This window comes from Canis lupus, chromosome 16 (assembly GCF_011100685.1).
Source record: "Canis lupus familiaris isolate Mischka breed German Shepherd chromosome 16, alternate assembly UU_Cfam_GSD_1.0, whole genome shotgun sequence".
Classification (NCBI taxonomy): Eukaryota; Metazoa; Chordata; class Mammalia; order Carnivora; family Canidae; genus Canis; species Canis lupus.
In genome coordinates, this window is record NC_049237.1 from 38,272,515 (window position 1) to 38,289,917 (window position 17,403).

The 17,403-nt window shown below is 39.0% G+C and overlaps 1 protein-coding gene across 1 annotated transcript in view; it reads right to left on the minus strand.

Annotated features, from left to right (window-relative positions):
- Window positions 1-671: 671 nt before the first annotated feature.
- SGCZ (sarcoglycan zeta) overlaps window positions 672-17,403 on the minus strand; it is a 201,744-nt gene continuing 185,012 nt past the window's right edge. The window contains exons 6-7 of the mRNA XM_038559195.1: window positions 14,728-14,851; window positions 672-866 (exon numbers count right to left, since the gene is read on the minus strand). Of these exons, the coding sequence (XP_038415123.1) occupies window positions 672-866; window positions 14,728-14,851 (319 nt within the window). The remainder of the gene's footprint in view (window positions 867-14,727; window positions 14,852-17,403) is intronic.

Consider the following 17,403-nt stretch of genomic DNA (forward strand, 5'->3'; position numbering starts at 1 on the left):
TCAAAACTACCTAATGTACAAAACCCTAGACTTAGTAGACAAAGAGTAACAACACATCGAATTCAAAGAAACAAATAAAACTCAGGGTAAGATTCTGTCTCATTTTGTTTCGTTTTGTTAAAAATCACGTATTGAATTTACTTTTTTTTTTTTTTTTTTAGTAAAGCAAGCATTATCTAATGCTTGAAAATTTTAAAATTCAGGGATAAAAGTTTACATCCAAAAAGATGATCGGAAAATTGTGCTTTCAGGCTGTAGAATTGGTTTTCTGACAGGGCTAACCATCTCATCTTGCCATTGGAGACTGGGAATTTCATCTATGTAATGTATGTGTGTGCAGTTCATATCCAGGTCCTGCAAAAATCTAAAACTGTGTGCTTCACTTCATGTAGCAAAGGCACCTATGTTTTTCTCCCTTTTGAGCAAAAGTTATGATCCGGTTTTCCTGCTGAAGGTGATTTTTCCACTGTCCTGTCACCCGCACTCTCTGCGTTGAGCAGTACAGTAAATCATGAGAGGAGGTGGCAGCGAATCCCTGCTTGCATTGGAAGAAGTTGCTCTGTGGACCATTGGAAGAAGCTCTGGACTCATCACAAGGGAAACCGAGCAGAACTGTGAAGCAGACGGACAGGAACAAAAGGCTATTCTGGTGTGAGGAGAAATCAGTCACTTCAGCTCCACAAGCAGACGTTGCTACTGGCCTGACAGGTCGACCCCACTCCTGCTGGAGAAAGGTAAAGTTTGCCATTGGGGCAGACGCACAGTTCGTACACTGTCTGCCGAGAATTGGAGGAGCTGGCTGAAGAAGATGACAACGAGCCGGTTGGTAGGTTCCCCAGGCGGATTTTATCTGCATTCAAAAATATCTGGATGGGGGGGGGGGGGGAGAAGAAAGTGCATTGTAATTCCTTTTAGCATTCAGCATTCCTCAGAGCTTTACACCATGGTCTAATGAGAAAGACTAAACAACCAACAATTCTATTGGTTTAGCTGCCATGCTTTGTTGAACAAACAAATTACATTCCTCCAGTACAGCCCAAAAGCTCGGCAGCTATCTTCTCCTTTGAGACATGGTGTGTTCTGACAGAAAGCCCTGGATCTGAAAAAGCAATATTGCACAACCTGCTCAAGGGGCCAACCCACTTACTCAAACACCACAGAAAATTAATGAGTTTGACAGAGTCTCTCCATTTAACTTCTTAATCATGCCTCGTCTGAAGAACATACAGAGAAATTGGGATGCTCGTGGAGATGACATTCCCGAAGGGATGGACGATTAAGAAAAACTAAGTACTCGGTGGCCGAATTAAAAAAAAAAAAATAGTCATAAGATCATGTTGATAGTCTAAAGGGTATACCATGTAGATAATTTGCACTCTTTACAATGGTTAGATAGAATCAGGTTTGAAGTCGCCACAAAATGTATTATTTGTACGCAACACTTCCTTTGCTAGATCTTCCAATCTGCAAAGTTACTTCACCTTTTCCAAACATGGACTTGGCACTTTTAGGGACGGTGGTCATATGGTTTTGACGTGCAAGGGGAAAGTTTCAAAGAAAGAAAAACTGAATTGTGAAGCTGAATGAGCAAAGAAACAACCTTCTCTAGCTCTTTCTTCATTCTGTTGTTACGTAGTTGATGACTGCCTACAGGCATCTCTAACTTGACAGGAGAATCTGAGGTTATTCCATTTCCTACATGTTTACCCTCATCTGAGTCCTGTTCCCTTCTCACTGGGACTCCTCCCACAGCCCCCTAACTGGCCTGCCAGCTGCCATTCTGGTCATCTTATAGCCTGTTTACATACTGCTTCGTGAACTTCTAAGAAATATAGATCGGATCAGGTCACCTCCGTGCTCAAAACTCCCTAAAGGCCTCCCACCACACTCAGCGTGAATCTGGATTCTTTCCCATGTCCACCAAGCTCTCCCTGACCTGCCTTCTGTCTAACATCATCTCCTGGCATCCTTCTCCTTGCTTCAGCTCTTGCATTTTCTCAAACATACCAAGGAACCCTGGACTCTGGGCTTTTCTACACTCTATTTCTTTACCCTTCAAAACTTTTTCTCCAGACATTTACAAGTGGGGGTAGTTATTCACTGGGTGGTCAGAAAGCAAGTGTAGGAAGGAGATTTCTGGTTTTTGCCCTTCTTATATGTTTTATTATTTTTAATAGTTTTAAACTCCTTTATTTTTAAAACATTTTGAAACACAGGAATCTATTGAATGCTGCAAATAAGATTGAAAAATAATTCGTATGCCATAGACATGCATATTTTAGATTAATTTAGATGTTTCAGATCTCTACTGAAAGATCATTTTCTTGAAAAGGGTTTTCTTAACCACTCTATGAAATAACACTAATCCATTAATCTCTCTTTGATGGCATTACTTTTCTCTGTAGTACCAATCCCTTCCTAACATTGTATTAAATATGTATTTCTTCATTTATTGTTTGTTTCTCTTACCTGCAAGTAAGATCTACAGCTGTCTTTGGTTCACAGAATAGTGCATAAAATTGTATCAGTGCATATGGCATGAAACAATGTTCTTCCTTTGCCATGGACATGTCTCTCCCTTGGAGGGTACAAATGTCACCTTTAGCAAAGTCCAGTTCATCCACTTCACCCTCTATGACTCCTCCCTGATGCTCCAAGATGGAAGGACTCTTCTTATCGCTTCTCCCATAGAAACTTATTATTGATATCTTATTTTGCTCATCATTTGAAGTTATTTTACAGCTCTATTTATATCTTCCTTTGTCTAGAAAATAATATCTTCCTTGAAGGGGGAATCATACCTGAAACTTTTATAACTTCATAACATTTAACCTCACACATAGAGCTTCCTCATAATACAAATGGTTATTGAATACATTAAGGGATTATAAAGTAAATGGATGATTGAATTTACCAACAATATTCAAAGTTAAGAAAGCATGATTAAGATTTTTGTTTGTAGGTGCCAAATGTTGAAATTTATCACCCCATAATTACTTGTGCATTAAGTGACGAGAAAGCAAAGAGAAAGAAAATGCTTCTGTTTTAATTTTTTTTAAGGAGACATATTTTTTTTTCCTAATAGGAAAATGGAAAGCGCACAAAACAAAGCAAAAGGAAATGATGATATATTTTTGGTTATACAGGCTGGGCGTTATTTCTTCTGGCTCTGTGTCTCTTTGTTGAGGGATGTCATTGAGCGTAACACCAACCATTACATATCCTGGGCTCTTTTACTCATTTCTCCGTAGAAACAGAGGGAGGACTTCTCTTCTGGTTGAGTTTAAGAGAAGAACTCTCGCATAGCTTACTTACCCTGCGTCCCTCACTTCTTTTTAAGGAGCTAGCATGCTTGCAGAGAGCAGAAATCCCAGACTTCATAAATACCGAAAATACTATGGAGCAAGTTCTGGAACAATGGGGTTTAGGTCTGCATGTTTGGAGATGCTTTCATCCCAAGGAAATGTCAGGAGCTGATGGCTTTGTCCAAGAAACTTTGAGACGTTGATGAGAGAGCACAAAGCGAAAGTTGTGAGGAAGCTTCACGTGGGATGGATCAAATGAATGTAAGATACTGTGAATGGTTCACTTATTAGTCAGCACAGCAATAACCATTACTGGCCAGCCCCAGTGGCTTAGAGGGGCTTGCGGGCACAAGCTGGCTTTAAAGTTACAGAGAGAAGCAGGTTTTGTACAGGTAGGGTGTGCAGCTGGCAGCCTTGCAAAACAAGCACAGGAGTGGAGGCCTCATCTACAGACGTATCCTTGGAGGACTTGGGCCTTACTTGAAGCAGGTGTGTGGCTCTAGCAGCGCCCTCCAGCTTGGCTATCCATTCCGGGGCTACTCTCAACAGCATGTAGTTTTAGGACAACACTTAATTCCATAAACTTCTGAGATCCATACTGTACCCTCATCCATATAGGAAAAGTATATTTTGTTAATAGATAAATGTAAATGAATAGGGGCTTTTAAAGGGAAAATTATATTTTCTTGGCTTGAGATGTAAAATAAATCATGAGGTAAAAAGAGGTGTTGCATATTGATTCTTTCCAACCCGATTTCACCAGGTTTCTGCAGCATCAATATGAGACAGTCAGGGACCTTGGGAACAAGCCCCTGTGTACCTAGAAAACTCCTGCCTGCCTGCTGGCTATTATCATCTCTCTTGCAGAACTCCCTACTGACTGTTAGCACTATTTTATTTATTTTATTTTATTTATTATTTTATTTTATTTTATTATTTTTAGATTTTATCCATTTATTCACGAGAGATGCAGAGAGAGAGAGAGAGAGAGGCAGAGACATAGGCAGAGGGAGAAGCAGGCTCCATGCAGGCTCCAGGCCAATGTGGGAGTAGATCCTGGGACTCCAGAACCAGGTCCTGGGCTGAAGGCAGACACTACACAGCTGAGCCATCAAGGGATCCCCTGTTAGCACTTTTCTTGCAGAGCAGAGCACCAGCTAAGGAGCAAGCCTAGTCCAAGGCAAACCAGTCTGTGCCAAGATGGACCCCATAATAAAACAAAAATTCATGCCCAGGGGTGGAGATTTAGCATGCTAATTAGACAAGCCATGCAGGAAGAAGCATGACCTTTAAGTGCACAGGAGCTAACAAATCCCCACCTTTACAGGCTGACCTGTCACCCTTTCCCCACCTAAGTATCTTTAAAATACTCTACCCCACCCCCCCTCCTTGGAGAGTCATCCCGAGGACTCTTTGCCTTGTGCTGCCTCCCTGGTCCTGAAACAGAAGCCCCAGTGGAGCCTTGCCTGTGCTTTTCCATTTTAGGTCCGGCCCCCTTCCTGCCATTGCTGGGTCCAAGGACCCGAGTCCGGTAACCTATTTTGGCGACCACGAAGGGACCCTAGGATGAGACAGGACCCAGTGGAACTGGGGCTGCCAGACTCGAACCCACAACTGAGGCGCGACCCAGACCTCTTTGTTCTGGCGTTGTGGGGACTGGAGGGGGGCGGTTCTCAGCTTCCTTTTGTTCTTAATGACCCTCTGGTTCCCCAGGCTTTTCTTTTCTGTCTTCTGTGAGCGCTCTTTGTCTGCTTCTCTGAATCTTTTTCCTTGAACAAAGCCCAGAAGTTCAGTGTGCTGACTGCGCCAGGGCTCCTCCCCTCAGAGGGTGGCAAGCCCGTGGCATCCAGCTGGCCTTCAGGTGGTGGCTGTTGTCACTCACAGGGTTCCGTGGAGTGTGGGCCTCTGCTGGAGCGGGCACAGCTTTTCTTTGTTACAGGTACCTTTAGCACAGGGGACTCCCATATAGTTGTGATTTTGGGAGATATGGGCCAAGAGTGATTGACCTGGTAAGGGGGTGGAGTCCCTATCTGGAGCCATTAGTCTTCATTTGGGTTTTTCTTGGTTCTCTTTCTCTCTTTTCTCACCAGTTTTCTTCCCCTGCTCACACCAAAAGTCCCTGGTTTGAGTTTGAAAACCTGTTTATGGGCAGCCCAGGGGCTCAGCGGTTTAGCTCCACCTTCAGCCCAGGGTGTGATCCTGGAGACCCAGGATAGAGTCCCACGTCAGGCTCCCTGCATGGAGCCTGCTTCTCCCTCTGCCTGGGTCTCTGCCTCTCTCTCTCTCTCTCTCTCTCTCTCTCTCTCTGTCTCATGAATAAATAAAATCTTAAAAAAAATAAAAACCTGTTTACTTTTGTTTTCTATGTATTCATCTGTGGGGGAAAAACTGTGGACTTGAATCTGCCTAACTAAAAAGGAATATTCCAAACATAAAGAGTAAAACCTCCCCGAGTTCCCATGAGATTAAAGCCATGCAGCCTTGCACACACTAGAAGCTTAAGTAAGGCCTACAATGGTCTGAAATGTCCTTTGTCCAGTGATTTGTAAATTTTTATGTTAACCCTGCAGCAAAGGTTTCTCCCCTGCAAGCACTCTCTTCTTTGTGAAGACTGTGTATCCCGGGCAGCTATCCTCACTTGAACTGGAGCAAAACACTTTTCTATTCTCTCTCTCTCTCTCTCTCTCTCTCTCTTTTTTTTTTTTTTTCAGAGTTTGTTCATTTTGCATCAACCTTTCCTGGCTTTAACAGGATGTCAGAACAGCCAGGCTGAGAAGCTGTGGTGTCCCCTGGAACAATGGGGCTCTTGAGACAAGCACCAGCCTGGGAGCTCCTCATGGGTGTATCCAGAAGATCTCTGATTCCCTGACCTTCTCAATTTCAGTTGCTGGCCCTGCTTTTATTTGAGCTGTTGGGGTGTGGTGGTGGTTTACTGTTAATGTTGTCCAGGTGGAAAAAAATTAAGGATAACCTGAGTCTCAACTGGCCCAGATGGGGCTCTTTTGACATGTCTAAATTAGTTTTCTTGCACAGAATCAGAAAAGGCTGGCTTTAAGATAAACAACCCAAAACTTAGGAAGCCCTTTGGTTCAGTCAGTGAGGTCCTCAACTTTTGGGGAGAAAGGAATGCTCACAAAGATAATCTGGGCTTCCTCTGATTTGTTTGTTGCCACAGCTCTGGATATCTTTGCACAAAACCAGCATATTCTAATTGGAAAATAAAAAATAATTAATGGAGCCATAAATTATAAAGCTATTTTGCAATTAGATTTATTTTCATAAAAGGGGGGTCTTCAGAAATTGTTTTTTAAGTTTTCTACAAGTTTTAGTGGAACAAAAGCTAGGTTTTGTTTGCATCTTGTGTATATGTGTCCACATGTGTTATAAATGTGAGATATTTTCTTGACCTACAGATGGTAATTACTAAAACTCATTTGTTAAGGAGCTCTATGTAATTGTAAAGGCAAGCACTTGTAAACATTGGGCATTTTTAAACTGAGAGATAAAAACTACCCAATGTTTTTCAAGATCGCATGATCTGGGATGAAATCCCCTACTTAAAAGCTTTTATGTTACTCCAGTAACGCCTCACAGGAAAGGACCCAATTGATGGCCCAGAGAAATAAGGACGAACACAAATCTCAGATATCTGATTCCCTTCATAATAATCAGAATAATGAGAAAAAAGGAGGAGAAAGACAGGTGGATACTGTAAAACCTAAATCCACACCCCCCCCCCAAGCATGTACTGATGCTCAACCACTGCCTTCTCCCCCACCCCTTCCAGGGGGCTAAAGGGCAACCAGAGAAAAAGCATGTTTGCAGGGGGAAGAGACAAGAGCTAGAGCTAGAGATGGAAGAATGATTGTTCAAGCTTTAAAATCTGCCTCTGGGGATCCCTGGGTGGCGCAGCGGTTTGGCGCCTGCCTTTGGCCCAGGGCGCGATCCTGGACACCCAGGATCGAATCCCACGTCAGGCTCCCGGTGCATGGAGCCTGCTTCTCCCTCTGCCTGTGTCTCTGCCTCTCTCTCTCTCTCTCTCTGTGACTATCATAAATAAATAAAAATTTTAAAAAATTAAAAAAAATAAAATAAAAAAATAAAAATAAAATCTGCCTCTGGCCTTGTCAGCAGCTCCCCTCTCCCCTCCCCCTTCTCCTCCTGGAGGAGAAGGAGCATCACCACCTGGACCCCTCATGCAGCTGGTTCCTATAGCATCCCTGGTGTCTCCAGCACCACTGGCTCCTACTCCTCCCACCCTCACTGTGGAGGAGCAAAGAGCATGCTAAGCGGTCAGGCTACCTCCTTATGGAAGGACTAGAACACCTCCCACGTCAGCATGATGGGGCCCAAGAGCTCCCCTGGCCTCCCACCACTTCAGATTTCCCCTCAAGAGCATCAAGTAAAATTGACAGTGGGGAACAAATGGATTGACTTTTCAGTGGACACAAGCGGATTCAAGGTTGTTGGTTTAATTAAAATAGACATGTCTTGTGGAGTTCTCAACAGCTTTCATTCTACCTGAATTTATTAAATTCATGTGGTATCTGTTGCCATTTGTCAGCATAAATGACTTACAATGTTTGATTTTGTCTGTCTCATCAAGTTTTCATGGGTAATTTTTATGAACAAGTAAATTAAATAAAAGGTTTATAGCTTTTAAAATCTTTGGTAACCTAAAACTCTGAAGCTTTGATAGATTAAATGATACATCAACATCAGGCTAAATTCTTTGGATAGCTAAGTCTTTTCCAAATAAGATAAAACACCAAAACATTAATTACTGAACACAGAGTTATCTGCTTTTGGCTTATTATAGAAAAACTAAAGATAAATTTGGGTCTGTTAGTCAACATGTCTTATGCTATATTGAAAGATCATTCTAGGGGGATCCCTGGGTGGCTCAGCGGTTTAGTGCCTGTCTTCTGCCCAGGGCATGATCCTGGAGTCCTGGGACCAAGTCCCACATCGGGCTCCCTGCATGGAGCCTGCCTCTCTCTCTCTCTCTCCTATGAACAAATAAACAATAATTAAAAAAAAAAAAGGTTGTTCTATAACAAAAAGCTTGTGTTTTTAAAAATTATGAAATGTATTCATAAATTTCCAATCTAAAGAGTTCTGGGTATAACAGACAGTTCACAGTTGCTTACTATTTAGTTTTTACTAGAAAACGAATTGTTTCAAAGAGTCAAAATTCTGATAAACGTAATTGAGATTGCTGGAAATGATAAGGAAAACAACTCCGTATGTAAAAACATAGGAAATATGTTTAAAAAAGCATAAGGAATGAAAATACATTTTTGTTGAGGGAAGAATTTTTTTCCTGAGACTGGTTATTTACAGAGAAAAGGCTTAGGACTAAATCTGAATGAAAACGAAAGTTGTAGAAGGCTTGTGGAAGGAATCTTCGGAAAAGAATTTTATATATGGTCAGGACTAAAAATATAGGAGTCTTAAGAGTAAACTGGTATAGAAATAAAACTTGGAAAAAAAAAAGAAATAAAACTTGGTTTTTCTCTCTGTTAAAAAGACCAAGTTCTTGCATTGTTGTTTTTGCTAAGAAATTATAAAGTGTTTTTTTTTCTTTATCTTCCCAGAAAAACAAGGTCTCTGTATTTGTTCTTATCAATCCTTTGATTACTTAGGAAAATGAAGTCTTCTCAATATTAAAGGAGCCAAGTTTTGCTAACAATTGTATAATTTTATGTATTTGCCTTTGGAATCTCTTGTCATCTTGGTTAAATAAATAAATATTAAGATTTATAATAATCTGTGATCCTATTTAGGCATGTGCTTTAGAACTTTCTGAGGTTTTTAACAAACTTCCCCCAAATTCAAATTCTAAATAATTCTTTCTGACTGATTAGACTTGTTTATTTGGTATGTAGGTTACAAGGGAAGCATTAACAAACAAATGATAATAAAGCTTCTTAGGCTATACTGCATGGGTCAATGCTATAACTCCTCCAGAAATTATATGAAATCCTAAAGTTTTAATATGTGCTGGTAAAAGGTCATCACTTGACATTCCAATTATTAAAGTGTGTGTCACAGAAATAACTAGATTTCCTTGCCAACTACATTCTAATGAACTCTTATCAGATCTCTAACTATGTCTGTTTTTGAGTCTTTTGTCATTTACAGTTATTGTTCTGATGCTCTTGCAAAAGGTGTTTCGACCTCAAGAAGATTCATGAAAAGAGTTTTTGACAAGTACAGGTTTTTGAGATTCTTAACATCATGAAACTAAACTGTAAGAATTTCTGGAACTGCTGGGAAAACTATTTGAACAGAACAAAAATTAGTAACATGGGACTAAATAAACAGAGAAAGAGGATTATAGTTTGACTCTTTTTGAAACAATGCTGGTTTGCTCTTCTAGATTTAAGGGAACATGTTCTCTTGAGATATCTATGACTTACAGAAATTTGATAAAATATTCCTTTCTGAACAAATTGAGGTGTTGCACTTTACTCCTTTCTTGAACCCTTTAGAATTCAGAAACTTCCAGTGAGTATTCTTTCTTGGCAATTATTAATTGTTTACATAAGTTCAACAAGAATCTGTTCTCCCTGTTACAAGATACTATTCGAAACATCTGTTATACTACCAAGGCTTTGACTCCGGAATATCATACTTGAGAAAGACATGCATAGATTCAGATATGACTAGACAGCATTAAGGGACAAAGGTTGACTTTTTTTGGAGTCAAAAGAGCCCCTTTGGAAGTGTTGGCCTTGTACCTTACTAATAGAGTTCCCAGTTGAGTAAAGAAGCTCACTTCTCCATAGATGCAGGAACCTAAGGATATGTTGAAGACCTCAAGAAGGAGAATTCACCCAAATATACAGGTATTGCAGACAAATCTAATGGCAAGTATCTGGCTTGGCTTCTGGCCTGAAGAAGAGGCTATTAAATTCAACTTAAAATTCCTTGCAAAAGTTCCAGCAAAGCAGATTTAAGAGGCCTTATGTGATCAATCACTATTCTTGCTGTACTTATGTAAATAATTAGGTCAGGTTTGTTAAAACTAGACTTGTTTTGCAAACAAAATGGTTTTAATTTGGCTATATTTGATGAAAATGAGGGTGACTTTAGAGAGAAAATTGTGTTTCAATAACATATCCTTTGTGGATGTTAGATTTTAGTCTGAGTAATTACCTTTTAAGTGTTTGTTATTTGCTTATGAGACTGGGATGGATCCTGAATTCTTCTGGTTTCTTCAGATATCTGGCTAAGCCTTTCCAAACTATGGCTTCTAATCTTCTTGCGTTCTCTTGTAGTGGAATCATTAAGAAGTAAAACTGTTTCTTGTTTGTTTGTTTTTCCTGAAGTCCTGGAGACCAAAACTAGAGCACCTGGTAGTAAATTCCAGAAAATTGCCAGGGTAGCTCATGTATAGACAATTCTCATACCTGTTGCTCTATGGGCCACTCAAAAGACCACCCAGAGTATTTGAACTACAAATCAGAAAAATCCATCAGCTTGCTACTGCCTGCCCCTGTTCTATCTGAGGATGCCTTGAGGCTTCACATCTAGAGATCTTCTCACTGGCAGCAGTCAGGACTCAGAAACTAGGTTTATAATTTGCTCCAATCATCAACCTGTGTTTTACTTTTATTTTCACAGAAATACCTTTTATTAATACCTGATTGCTTGCTGAACAAGGAGGAGCCTATACTGTTATTAACAAAACCTGGTGTGCCAGTATAACTAACTCAAGAAAATTGAAGTAAATGCAAAAAAGGGTTTCTGAGCAGGCATCCTGGCTGCATTGGTATAACCCAGGGACAAATCCTAACTATATTTAGTCAACAATCAACAGTGCCCTCCCCAGTCTCTCTTGCTTGCTTGCTTGTTTGTTTCCCCTCTCCTGGGATGATTGGTGGCTATCCTACTGCTACTTATTTTTGGTTTCTGTCAGTTTGACCTGTTACTAAAGTTAGTGTCATTCAAGCCCCAACAATTCCAAGCCAAGCTACTGGTGGCACAAGGATTCCAACCTATACTGCTACAGGAAGACCCAAGTCCCCAGAAGTGTGTAGAACAGTCAGAAAGAAAATTTGTGCCTCTAGGGTAGGAGAGGGACAATGCCCCTGCTCAGCAGGAAGCAGCTTCAGAAGTTGAGACCTTTAGTTCCTTCTCCTTAAGAAGAAGGAAGATGAAATCTCTCAGAGGAGAAATAAGACAGTCGGGGACCTTGGGAACAAGCCCCTGTGCACTTAGAAAACTCCTTCCTGCCTGCCGGCTATTATCACCTCTTTTGCAGAACTCCCTACTGACTGTTAGCACTTTTCTTGCAGAGCAGAGCACCAGCTAAGGAGCAAGCCTAATTCACGGCAAACCAGTCTGCGCCAAGATGGACCCCAGTACTGACCTTTCACCCACTTTTCCCCCCATTATAAAACGGAAATTCATGCCCAGGTGGAGATTTAGCATGCTAATTAGACAAGCCACCTCTACAGACTGACCTGTCACCCTTTCCCACCTAAGTTTCTTTAAAATACTCTACCCCCCCCCCCCCCCCCCCTTAGAGAGTCAGCCCTAGGACTCTTTGCTTTGTGCTGCCTCCCTGGTGCTGGAGCAGAAGCCCCAGTGGAGCCTTGCCTGTGCTTTTCCATTTTAGGTCCGGCCCCCTTCCTGCCATTGCTGGGTCCAAGGACCCGAGTCCGGTAACTGATGGGTTTGCTCACATCTCCTTCTGTTCTGCTAAGGCAGTTACTGTGAAACTGTTCAACTTCCAAATTCTGAAATTGATATTTCTCTTCTGTATTGTCCTATAAACCATAGAATCCATTTGTTCTGAAACTCTCCCTGGTGCTCCCAATCACTCGCCTGAGCTTTTAAATCAAGGCCCACTGTCTTCTCTGAACCAAGATTTCATTTATCCCTTTCTTACTCTTTGAAATCAGGCCTATCACTGTGATAGAAAAGCTCAATAGATTTGCAAAATAAAAATTGTTCCCTCTTCCTCTGCAATCCTGTAACATACGTGTTTATTGCATTATTGCATGGCCGTGTGGTATTAAGAGTTCCACCTATATTATGATGCAGGTTGACTTCAGTGAAGAATTGGAAATTCCTTGCAACACTATATCTGAAATGACTGAATCTTCATCAGTGCAAAATTTTGTGTGCAATTTCATTCTTATGCATTTTGTCAGTTACTTTGTTACCTCAATATCATGTTTGTCCTGATCTTAACTACTTTAAAAACAGTCTAAGGGAGGGACTTTTTATCTATTTTGTTTAGTAAATGATCAGTTTGCCTTTCTGTGGCATAGTCAGTGGAGCAAGGAGAAAGATTTCATATCATTTCACACTTTTTCCTAGGAAAATTACATGTTATTTTATTCCAATATAAAGTGCTGTGCTTTTCTGTGTCTTTATGTTATTAATATAAAAAATTGACCACAGCTGAAAATCTCTGGCTATGATTTATTTATAGCATAATATCCAATTCACAATTAAAAGCTAACCTGTAATTGAATCCAAGGATTCATTCCGCTGATACACTGAATAAAAGAAGATGAGTAAAGTGGTGCATAAATAGGAACAGAACAGAGATTAATAACCACCAATATTTATTATGGGGTGATTCATTATGAATAATTTGAATGAAATGATTAGCATGATAAAAGCAACTCTTTAAAAAGGATGCAAGATACTTAAAGATTTCCATCTTGCTGTGGTAGACAAAGTATTATATTCTGTAATTGTAGCAGAAAGAAATCTTGAAAGGTAATAAGGATATACTTTTACAATATTATGAAGTATATTTCTAGATTATTAAGTGTCAATATCCAATAATATGCTAATATGGTCCTGCCAGTAATTTTGTTTATAAAAAAGAAGCAAAATATGTAATTAAAATTCATCTTGAATCAACAACTGAAATAGTGGCATAAAGGTAAGAAAGGAACATCTTCCTTCGATTCTATTGATTTCTCCCTTCATCTTTACATCAGAAGAGGCATAAAATGCTCCAGAGCATCTTTCTCAAGTTATTCTTCTGTTCTTTTTCTTCTCAACTTGACCTTTATAAGATCATAATAAGATTTAAAAAGCACGAGAAGGAAGAAAATACTAAGGGACTTAATTGGTAGAAACAACAGTACAATGGATTTAGACTTTCAAGGACTTTGGGAATCATAGCAAAAATATACACAACATATACTGTGTATAAGGATTTGAAATAATTAAAATTAAAAACAAGCAAGCAAAAGAGAAACTATCAAGATGTCCAGGCAGACTTGAAAAAAAAAAAACAAAAAACAAATGAGAATCCTAAAAATGAACAATGTAATTATTAAAATTATTTAAGATTTTATTTATTTGAGATAAGAGAGAGAGGGACCCACCTGAGAGCTGGGGTAGGGAGGAGCAGAGAGAGAGGGAGAAGGAGACTGAGCTACTGAGCATGGAGGCCAATGTGGGGTTTGATCCCAGGACCCTGAGATCATGACCTGAGCCCAAGGTAGACATTTAACCAACTAAGCCACTCAGGCACCTCTAATTATTGAACTTAAAAGCTCAACAAAGGCATTAGATAAGAAATTAGATACTGAAAAGGAACCTGGGCATGTAGATCTGAATAAACAGAATGAGAAATAGAAACTAAGAAGGAGAGACTAAGAGCTCTGGCAGGTAAGGAGATGGAAACAGAGTTTCTTCAGAGTTACAGAAAAGGGCCATAGAGGAAATGGGGAGCAGGAATATGAGAAAACCCAATGCTGAGGAATTTCCAGAGTTGATAAAAATGTCATTCTGCTGGCACAACCATGACTAGCAGCAGATAAGGTACATGAAATGAATGTGTGCCTATGGCATTCCAGTGGAAGACTGGCAGATGGAAGACAGGGTTCTTTACAGCAGGCACTGAGGGAAAGCAATGCTCTTTAAAGGAATGACAACGGACTCACAGGAGATTCTTGGAGGAAGTAAAGTAACATGGGAGAAAAATGTTAACATGTATCTATCTCCTTATCTAGGGAATAACAATTGGGCTAAATGGTAAAATAACTTTTGTTTCATTTTTCTTTTAGAAGAAATATAGGAACTATTTCTACAGAAAAAAAAAAAAAAAGTACTTTTGGAAGACCCAAAAAGAAACTAAAAAAAACAAAGACTGCCTTCACTCTTGATATTATCTTGATGTTTATTATGTTTATCTGCCAATTCTGAAACTACAGGAATTTAGATGCCCCACTTAAAATTAACTTATTGAATGGGTATCTTTCTGTAGAAAATAAATGGAGCTTTGTTTTAGGAATATAACATCAGGTTTACCAAATTTCATATTCAGGACATATTATATTTCCATAATTTAAGTTCTCTCATGACGCAGTCCTTTATGTGTCACTGCATATAATTTGAGAAGCACTCTAGCAGTAAAGGTCCAGTCTCTGCCCTGGGAACTCACCTCCCCTTCTGTAGACTGTAGATGGAGCTCCTTCCTGCAGGTGGCCTTGAAGTCTCCTGCAGCAGCGCTCACCTGGACCCCTCGTGGAGCCTCCATTATCAAGGACCTGGTGGGTGATTCAAGCCTAAGAGCAAAACAAAAGACTCTTTCATAGTAAAAAGATAAACAAATTATGATGGACTAAAAGATAACATTAGTAACTACAACAAACAGGTAAGCATAAATAAAAATCCTTGCCATTTCAAAGAAAGCCAAAATGAGTTTTAGAATGATTGCCTTATCTATTTTTTGGCTCTTTATGAAATTGTTCATTTGCTAACATCAATTATTTACTCTCATTTGTTTAATGATTTAATAACAGTTTCTTATGCGGTTTCCTTTCACAACACACATGAAAAGTAGGTCGTGATAAGTATACTTGCTTACATCTTTTATATATTTTCAAAATTAATGATTGAGTTTTAATAAATAAATTTCTACCAACTTAGCATGTAACTATCCCTCAATAAAGAGGCTTGCAAAGAGATAAGTTTAATGAAAATCATTAATATTGTGAACTTTTAAGCATTCCACAGTCAAAATTTTGTAGACCTGAAAATTTTCAAAGTACTCATTAAACTTTTAGAAATTAATTAAATGAAGAAATAAGCCATTTCCTACATCAGCCAACCTCTACTGGCCCAGGAAAATGTCCACAGAATGAATGACATTAGACTGAGAGAGAATAAGTAAACGAGAGATGATACATCAGTTCAAGTATGATTAAAGATTGCATAAATTATGAGGGGGTAAAAAACACAACTGTTTTATTTATTTATTTATTTATTTATTTATTTATTTATTTCAAGATTGTATTTATTTATTCATGAGAGACACAGAGAGAAAGGGAGAGGCAGAGACACAGGCAGAGAGAGAAGCAGGCTCCATGCAGGGAGTCGATCCCTGGGTCTCCAGGACCACATTTTGGGCCGAAGGCCTGCACTAAACCGCTGAGCCACCCGGGCTACCCAACACAACTGTTTTAGATAGTTGTGCCTGCAAAAAAGCTAGCTGGCAGTTTCAAAATTATCTTCAATTATAAAACTAGAGAAAAGGGCAATGAAGGCAGAACATGGAAACTAGAATACAGTGGTAAAAAGCACAAGTGTGAGAAGAGGAAACATTCCCAAGTTGGTCTTTTTGGATGAATGTTCTGTTCTGGGACAGCAATTGTGCATGTTTCCCCTGACCAGACAGCTTTAGGACGAGAGTCCCCTCAGTTCACATTCACCATCATCCAGAACAACTCATTTCTTCTGAGGGAACTGATCCAGAGAGTTGTTTTGCAGGGAAAACCGCATCAAATAGTTTGATCTCTGAAGATCAGCTCTTTCTCAATGGTGAAGTTGAACTTAAAGACTTTCAAGTGACGTTGAGACTCAGCATTTAGAAGAAGTAAATTCGACATTTTCAATTTTTTTTTTCACTCACCAAAGTAACTTTGAAACTTTCATCTCTATGGGCCTCTTGGACATCTTTATAAAATCCCTGGATGGATCGGATTTTGAATATATATATATATATATATATATATATATATATAATATATATATAAATATATATTTTTAAAGAAATGTTTGTTTTTTTAGAAAAAACAAAATCATGTTTTCACACAGCATTTGAAAACTTGAAAATAAAAAATTTTTTTTCACTCATAATCCTCATACTTTCCACATAGAATCTAAATTTCTATTAAACTGTGTATTTTATAATTGATTTCTCCTAATACATCCCCAAATATACACCATTCTCCACTACGATTTTCATTGGTTAATTATCCATAACATTAAATGTAATTATATAAGATTGGATATGATGAACAATTCAAATAGAAGTCAGGTACTCAATTAAAATGAATTAATATTCTAAAACAGAATGTGAATCTAACATTCAAACAAACACAACTCAGTTAATTTATAAGTGGGAGAAAAAGCTCCCGGACTTTATCAAATAATTGATATGGTTTAGTTTGTTTCCAAGGATAGGGGTTGAAGTTCCTGCTCATATATTTGATAATAAGATACTGATATTAAATGTGTACATGTTTTTGTATTATATTCCTACGCTGTTTGACATTTGGTACTAGAACACTAAAATATATTTAGTCTTTCTGGGCTTTTGAGTTTTTCCGTTCTCATTTTTATTATTTAATCAGAAAATATAATATTCATCTTCATTTTAGACTTCAGGTAGCCATCTCCAGCATAGCCACAGAGTACAGTGGTTTGCTACCACTGACTTAGAGGATCTCTATTCAACGAGGCAGGAAAGACCTAGAGATGGGTTCAGGAAAGTTAGCCAGTAGCAGTAAGACTCAGTTTCTGCATCTCTAAATTGAAAATTACAGCATTTCCTTTGGGGCCATAAGAGATATCTTAGGAGAAGTAAGGGACATAAATATGTAGTGGGGCAGTACTGTGAGATATTGATGGAATTCCCTTTCCTATCACATTTCCTAGAAGTTCTGCTGCTCACTAAATAGTATCTTTTGCCATAAACAGTGGAAGATGGAGCAGAGAAGTTGATAAAGATCTTTCAAGTTTCCTAATCTTATAGAACTTTGAACTGAAAAATACCTAGCTGGGGAATGTGTTGAAAGTGATTCAGCACATGAGCAAAAACATCAAAAGAAAAGTA